Source organism: Tuber melanosporum, assembly GCF_000151645.1.
Source record: "Tuber melanosporum whole genome shotgun sequence assembly, scaffold_7, strain Mel28".
Classification (NCBI taxonomy): Eukaryota; Fungi; Ascomycota; class Pezizomycetes; order Pezizales; family Tuberaceae; genus Tuber; species Tuber melanosporum.
Window position 1 is genome coordinate 1,385,268 of NW_003299117.1, and position 8,403 is coordinate 1,393,670.

The window sequence follows — 8,403 nt, forward strand, 5'->3', positions numbered from 1 at the left end:
TCCCCTGTTACTCGTGGTCCACCTCCTGTTCCTTCTCCTTTAATTTGCTTTATATCCATTGTAATATCAGTTATTTGTGCCTGTTGGGAGACTTGGTTCAAATTTACCTTCCCATGGCAAATCCAAATTTCTCCTTATGATACGATCTTTACCCCTCTGCTCTCGTCCACACCTATACCGAACTATGCTATGTTCATCAGGATCAGGAACCTCTAGCTCTTGTCCTGCACTCCATATAACTACTCACCAGGGCCACAACTCTCCTTCGTCCCTAGTGGCTATTATTATTTTCTCTCCGAGCGCTCAGACTTTACCGGATTTATTAGCACGGTTTATTGTATCAGCCAGCTTACTACAAATATCCCATATTCTTCGTGCTCCTTTCGTACAGAATGAAATACTACCCGATGCCCAGTAAAAATACGGACACCTAGAGAATGTTGGACAGGGAGGTGATGTGAAGGTTCTTCTTCAATTTTCAGGAGCGAGCCTGCTAACTAAATAGACAAACTAACATGTGTGTGCGCATCCATGGGTTTACCCTCAACACCATCAATCACCAACACAACCAGGGTGGTTTCCCGTACCCTACAACACTCAACAGAGAAAACCCCACGGTGCAAACTAAGCTATTATTCCACAAGGACCTCCATCCCCTTCCTCTCCGTGTAGCTCCAGCCATTTCCCTTCCACTCCTCCGCACTTACAGGTATTCTCAGGTTTACACTGATAGCACCGCGGTCATAAGAATCAGTGCCGCGCCAATACCCCGATTCTATATACCACAAGATGTCCTTCACCTCAATCATGTCCCATGAGATGATATATGCAATTAACCTCGGGAGCTCGATCCAGAGTAAATACTCTGTTGTCGGACTTGAGGTCTTGACCTCCCCGAACAACCTCCAAAAGGACCCGCTTCCAGGATAAAGAGAAGAGGAAGTGTACGATGTATCACCCACGGTATCGTTCTTACTCAACACATCGAGCATCTCAGATGTGCGCCCATGCCGCTTAACGTAGGCGAGAGACGCAAGGGTGGGATTTGTAACATCTGCGATGCATCCGCCAAACTTGTTCTCCCAGTCCCTCCCGAACTTTTCGCGTTCTTCACGGAACTTCCCATAATAGCGCAGAGTCCCCCACCAAGTCATCTCGAACAGATGCCCGACGATACATCCACCCCTCCATCCCCTTAGTGTACTCGACTGGGGTAACAGCCCGTCAACGATAATCGACAGGTCTCGCTCCAAAGCAAATGTTGGCTGGAAAACGCAAAAATAGCCTTTCGCTCGCAGGTTTTGCTTCAAGAATCTATCAACCACGTAACTTGGAATGATCCTATCACTCTCATATAGCGGCTCCACACCTCCTAACGTGTCGGATCCAAAATCAAATTCCCTTTCTGTCGGATCTCTGTGTACATCTTGGAATGGCGATGCCCACCCCGCGGCCTCTGAAGCGGAGGAGCCTGGGCCGATTTGTGAAAGCTGCGTAGGCAATGGCGTCAGAGACATGTGTTCAAAGGGGGCTCTAAACTCTTGCGATCAGAAATATGATGAGTAAAAATCAGCTTTCCCATGTGGAGCCCATACATGTAGTGTGGTATTGGTCGCCTGGCTTGTGTCCGATCCCACATTTCCTGGGCCCTTTGTCTATTATCCCACTCGGGCCGGGTTAGATGAGAGTTGTAACGAGTTTGAGGTGGTGAGGATATCGTACAGGGAGGTGGCCCTCGCGGTCTGAGTATTGATATGCGACCATTGCGGATTAGGGTGCACCCTGAATGGAATGCCTGTGGCCTCTAAACCTGGCTGTCTGTCAAGACCCCCCCACTGCGGCTGCTGTTGATGTGATTGCTGCATGAGAGGGTTAGAAGGCGAAGTCCCTGACTCCAAACCTGGTGGTCTATAGTAGTATCAATGTCAGTCCAACTCAGCCCGCATCGGGATTCTAGTTAACCTAACCTTGGAGGAGGGCGCGGGGGTCTTTGCGGCGCTCTAAAAGATAAATGATCCTCCGACACCGCTTCGAGGCCTGTCTCCCTATATAGCAATCAGTATGATTTCTCTAGAGGCGTAAAATTTACCGACATTTGCGCTATTGGATTTTGTGAGGGCCCCGAATACGTGGAGCCAAGAACAACATCTGCCGGAGCCCTATCGCCATCAATCAGATGAGGGGCAAAGGACATATTTGTGAATAGGTATACAATGTATCATACCAATAGTCCCGGTAGCGGTCACCATGTTTCTCCATCGTTGTTGCAGTGAGAGAGCTAGATTTTCAGAATAATGGCCCAGAGCTGGCATGCACTTGCGGCAGAAGTAGAATCCTAAGAACTACCCTAACTTAAAGTGAGCTCTCCAGGAGTGTCATCCGAGTTATACCACAAGTACAGCACTAGGGGAGATTTTTTTTTTTTCCCTTTCAGCCTTGAATTTGTGCCCTCGAACAGTTGCACCCAGATGCTTGGCACCTGAACTGCCCCAAAATACTCGCCTGGTGGCCCCAGTGTGAGCCTTCGTCGTACGGATTTCCACAAGAACTATAATAATCTAACCTCGCACCAAGACGTCCAGGCTTCCCTCTCCTAGATACTGGTAGTGGGGCAAAAACACTGCGAATACCGGAGTACGGTACACGAGCACAAGTACAAACACTGACCCCCAGCCTCAGCCTAAGACCAGGAAAAAAATAATAAAAAAGTATTGCACCTTACCAGAACAGGTAACTCCAATGTCCTAGTCTGGTGTTCAAATATTCCAGTTCTCACAGTACGAGTAGGGGTACTGTAAAAACTCGTTTGTCTAAGTCTGCTACCGTATCGGGGATCCTAAGGGAAGTCACCATCTGAACCACGGTAGTCTTAGCAGAGTAGGATAACAAAATGACGAATACCAGCTAATCAGATCCAACAAGCCCAGCCTTCCCAAGCAATACCTGATATGGAAAACACCATTCCTTCTCAGGCTGTTTTGTCTGTGATCGGGGAGATCCAGGGCCGATGGGAGATAGTGGGCCTAGTAAGTTTTTACGGCAGTGTTGATAGAAATCCTACTTGAACCTAGAAGCACATCAGGCTCAACTTGTCGAAAGATAATTGTACTAGTACAATCATTACAGTGAAGATGATATCAACGAAAGTGAGATTGTGATCCTGTCTCATATTAATCACTAATGACAAGATTTGCGCCTAGGATGTTACCTTATCAGAGCTCAACATGACAAAACAAATATACAGGCATCTGATACAGGTACTTTCAGTCTTGAGGTGAATGAAGGACAGCGCGCGATTGCACTTAAAGGTAGTATGAATGCATATAGCATACCCTACTGGTAGCTAAAAATCGGAGTTGAGGGGATTATAGAATCATTTAGAACCACTATGGTAATATGCTTTGTTGCGTACTAGATATCCATCACGGTTGCTTCCCCAATCACGCAAGGGCGGAGGCTGTTTGCAGGGTGAGTGTTGGTTCGGCGAGGGTCCCAGAGAGAACTAAATTTCTTCGAGGAGGGAAGTTCTCCATTCAGAGCTCAACTTTATGCGTTACTGTTCTTGTATTATAGCAAAAGAGTAGCCCAGAATCATATTGTATCCAAAAAGTTTCTACTACCATACCGATGTGACTATCTTGGAAATCCCCCATGACCGGAAATACCCCCTCCCCCACAGTATCTATGATACCGCACTCGAGTAGTCGGAGATGGAAGTAAAAATCGAGAAAAAACAGGGATTGGAACGGTGGATCTCGGGAATCGTACAGTTGACATCATGGAAAAAAAAAGGGGAGTAGAGGAAACCAAATACCCGGAGTAGTTACACCACTCGATTCAATCAGAAAGAGGAGTAAGCATATATTCGACTAGCATTCATAATTCAATAAACAAAGAGTTAGGATCTCAAGAAAGTGACTGATTTGACAATTAGATACCAAAACAATCAAGTGGATAAACAATTCAATCAGTATGGAGCGGAATGAGTCACCGAGTTAGAGAGTGGGTGGGTGGGCAAGTGAGTAAGTGAATGAAGAAAGGAATAAACAGAGGACTTATCAAGCAGGTGAACAATCAAACCATTAAGTGACTACTCGCATAATCAAACAGTAAGCTATCAAGTACGAGGGGGGGGAAAGAAGTAGTGCGAGACAGTAGCAACCGCTTCCTACAAGATCGCAACTCTACTCTCAACCCCCATCACTACAATACTCACTATATCCCCCACCACCTGCTAAACCATTTCAGAAAAGCACTATGAGGGTAAAGGGAACCCGCAGAAGTGAGCGTAAGTAGTTTAATTAAATGAATATGGAAATAAAGTTAAAATAATAATAAAATTAAATAATTTAGCGATTAGTCCACGAAATCTTGAGCGGCGGCGATCGTTGACGAAGAAGTGACAGCGCTGCGAGTGGGAAACCACGCATGATGACCGGATCCATATTATTGCTCTCCAAGAAATAGCGGAGTGGTCTTTCAGAAAGATAGCTGCCGAATTGGAGGAAAAAATAGGCCTTAAAGTTCACCATAGTACCTGTGCTCGCATCTATTAATGGTATCGGGAAACAGGTAGTCCTTCCAACTACCAGTGAACAAGAAGACCCCCAATCCTCCAGGAGTCTGATATACTTGATCTAAAGTCTTTTATTAAAGAAAATAAAAGAAATAGAAGACTCTCTTGGGAGGATATTAAAGAAGAAATAGGATTAAAGGCATCATCCAGGACAATTAGGAAGGCAGCTAAGAATCTTAATTTAAATAAATGAAAACTATGCAAGAAGTAAGTACTTTAATGAAGATTCAAGTGTTTACATAACTAAAAGATATTTTAGATGGGGATTGCGCCCAAAAAATATACCAATTAGATTTGGTTGGTGTATGAGAAAAAGAGCTTAGAAACTAAGAGACTAGTCCAGAATCATATGGACTGATGAAACCTCATTCTCTACAGCTGGATTTGGGCAGAGAGGAGGGGTGATAAGAGAACCTTCTGAGGAATATGATCAGGATTGCATTGATGAGGTCTGGGAGTCAGGAAGGAAGACAGTTATGGTATGGGGAGCCTTTTGTGGAGATTTGAGGTCAAAGCTAGTGGTAGTACCAGGAAAGGTTAAAGTGGATTCTTATAAGTATACTAAGTATATTCTGGATCCAGTTTTAATTCCTTTCTGGCATGAGTGTTGTGAGAGATTTGGTTGGACTAGAGTTGTTGAAGATGGTGTACCAGGGTATAAAGAGTAGGTTCTATCTCTTTAGAATTATTGTATTTTCTGTTTTTTGATATAGAAATACTTACTTAAGAATATAATCTAACTACTAGTTTAATCACAGATATTCTACAAAGTGTAGAAAAAGGAATGGGGTGGATATATTGCCCTAGCCACCACGGTCACCAGACCTGAACTTAATTGAAAATATTTGGGGAGATATGGAAACTTACTTGAAGAAAAGGTATGGAAGAGTTGCAAGCAAGGAAGAGCTAATCAGAGCTGTGGAGGAAGTATGGAAAGCTATTCCTGATAGAAGGTTTATGGATCTTTGCAGAAGTATGCCAAAGAGGATCAGAGAGGTTATTAGAAGAAAAGGGCACCAAACTCATTATTGATTTATGATTTTCTTTTTATTTTACTTTAAGGAAATACTAAGCATTTTTTAATTTTATCTCCTTTACTCATTTTATTTATTGAATATGGTTGTGGAAAATGGTAGTACTATATATTGTTGATATTGTTTCCATACGGGAATTTGTGTTGCATGGGTGTCGCATTACTTTCTTCCCCCCCTCATACATCAAAGAAAAAAGGAAAAAAGGAAGAAGAAAAAAATCAACTTGGTAACTTATAATACTGTAATGATCCTACTCCTCAGTACTTAGTTCTTCAACAGGTAACAACCTTCCCTCTTCCGTTTCCTTGACAACTCAATAGCTTAGTGAGCTCCTATCTTCACTATCACATCTGATAGTGGAGATACTATTTTACTCGCATTACCTCTTGTAAGCGAGACCTCTTTCTCACATAGCATTGCACAAAGTGTAGATAAAGTACTGATTCGACTTATAGTATAGGAAAGAACTTAAGTGGTTGCATGAAAAGTCTGTACTGGAGGGCTTTTATTATTATTATTATTATTATTATTATTATCTTATTTATTTCTCCAGTTCTACATACTGTAAGGCTAGGGGTTATATCAGTTTACACTACGTAGACCCGTACCTCCTCTCTGCCTTGATCTCCAGCAGCCAGAAAAAAAAAACCTTGACCCTAAAAAGGCAAAAGCAAGCAGCCAGGTGTCTGATCCTCAGATCCTACAACTTGAACACAGAGGAGTCTCGCTTAGAACTACCAATATTCAACCAGTCCTTGATTTAAAAAACTCCCCTGCAAATTTCCCGCATAGATATCTACAAGCAGTAAAGACAGAAAGCCAAGAAACTCAATCTTTAAAGCAAGGAAATCCTCCATCCTAACAGTATACCTCCCACCGAACAGAAAGAAACCCCAATCAAGGAAACTCCAAACCAGAGGCCGAAACCAATCCCTCACCTACAAAAGCTAAATTCCTAGACAGACTAGTTCAGATCCATCTACGCCTCAGGAAGTCAAAATAGTGAATAGACAACATCGAATAAGTAATATAAACATATATTTTGAGTGTATAGGCATCAAGCATGAGCAGGAGAAGCTAAAAGGAAAGAGCACCTGCTGTAAGCAGGAGGTACTGGCGAAATGAGAGTCCAAAGCCGTCCGGGAGAGAGGGCCAATGGGGCTGCCCAAGGCCACAAAAGAGGATGTGGAAGTATTATACCAGCCAATAGTAGGAGGATACCAGTAGAGGTAACCAAAGAGAAAGATGGAGGTAGGGCCAGAGGCCCCAGTGCCAACCTGACTAAGACTAAACCATTACTGTATTACAGTATCTCTGATATAGTCCCTTGTTTACTGAAAAATAGTATCACTTAGTGGAAAGAATCCCACTGGTGGTAGGAAGGCAGAGAGGTGGAGTAAGGAAGGCAACTTTATTCTTGAACTGAGTGACCAAGAGGATATAGTCAAATCTCATCAGGAGACAGACACAGAAGTTACTAGCCAAGACGCTCTCATATAGGGATTGTACAAGTAGGGAGAAAACGTCCTCCACTACCAGTGCAGACCAAAAGTAAAGAGAAGAGGCCGACTGTGCTCAAGCTAAGTGAGCCCCTATAAGCAAAACAGGACTATAGGGTGAGTTCAGGTAACCTACCCATCAAATGGATAAGAGACAAGGAAGGCAAAGGTGGCAGAAGAAGGCAGAATTAACTGTATGTCAAAAATGTGGCTTAGTATGGAAAAGGTTTTCACATGACTCATTTAGATTATATGACTTGCTATGTTATAATTTATTATATTTCGCACATGACTCAATTATGAGTCATGAGATGTGCGCCTGATGAGTGTGCCTTACAAGTATACCTTACGGATATGGCTTGTGTATATAATTTATGTTTCACACATAACCTCATTATAAGGTCATAGGTTTCATGCCTGTGACCACCTTGGACCATATAACTTGTTTAATATGTTATGATTGATTTATGAGTTATCGCACATGACCTTGCTACGAGGTCATAGGTTTTACACCTGTGATCACTTTAGTCATACTATATAACTAGTTTGTTATGATTTAGTTTCATGCATATAACTACTTGTGGTCATATCTATTGGGGCAGGAAGAGCACTATATAAGGAGGCTGGTATGGCCAAGGAGGATAGGCTCTTTACACTTTGTTCTAAGTACTTTTCCTACTTATTGCTTTAACAAATATAAAACACCTTTACACTATTTATAATTATCACAATCTTTATTACTACAATGTCAAGAATACTCTTCAGGAAGAAGAGATAGAGAAAGCTTACAATAGCTATTCCCGATAGAAGACAAAGGTCTAGTACTATTCGAAATTTAGGCATAAGACTAGTGCTATTGTAACAGGAAGAAGAAGAGAAATATAGTTCCCATCACCAAGAACTAATTATCTGAAGTAGGATCATTACATTACAAAGTATCATCTAGAGTAAGGCTAAACGATACAAGACGGCTTGCTTCAACCCAGACAGAAAAGCAAATATCAACCTTGACAATTAAAACCTCAACCTAGAAGAATTTAGCAACACCCCAGTTCATGTTTCAGTAGAGCCACCGAGGGCAACAAGTCTAGTCATACCAGAGAATAGATCACCAGTTGATAGCTCACCCACAGAAACCCCAAAGCTAAGCAGAATGTCTGGATCAGCGGTACCAGTGCCAACAGCCCTGGCTACTTCATCACCAGGAACCCATGTCTTAGGCATGACAGAAAGCCAGTTTTAGTCATTCATGGCGGCAACACAAAATATGATAACAGGATAAGGAAATGTCTAG

The 8,403-nt window shown here is 42.6% G+C and overlaps 1 protein-coding gene; it reads right to left on the reverse strand.

Annotated features, from left to right (window-relative positions):
• Positions 1-632: 632 nt before the first annotated feature.
• On the reverse strand, positions 633-1,901 carry GSTUM_00010490001 (uncharacterized protein; the record flags this gene model as incomplete). XM_002841328.2 has 1 exon in its annotated part: positions 633-1,901. The coding sequence occupies exon 1, from the start codon at positions 1,515-1,517 to the stop codon at positions 633-635; it is 885 nt and encodes a 294-aa protein (XP_002841374.1). The 5' UTR covers positions 1,518-1,901.
• Positions 1,902-8,403: the final 6,502 nt, after the last annotated feature.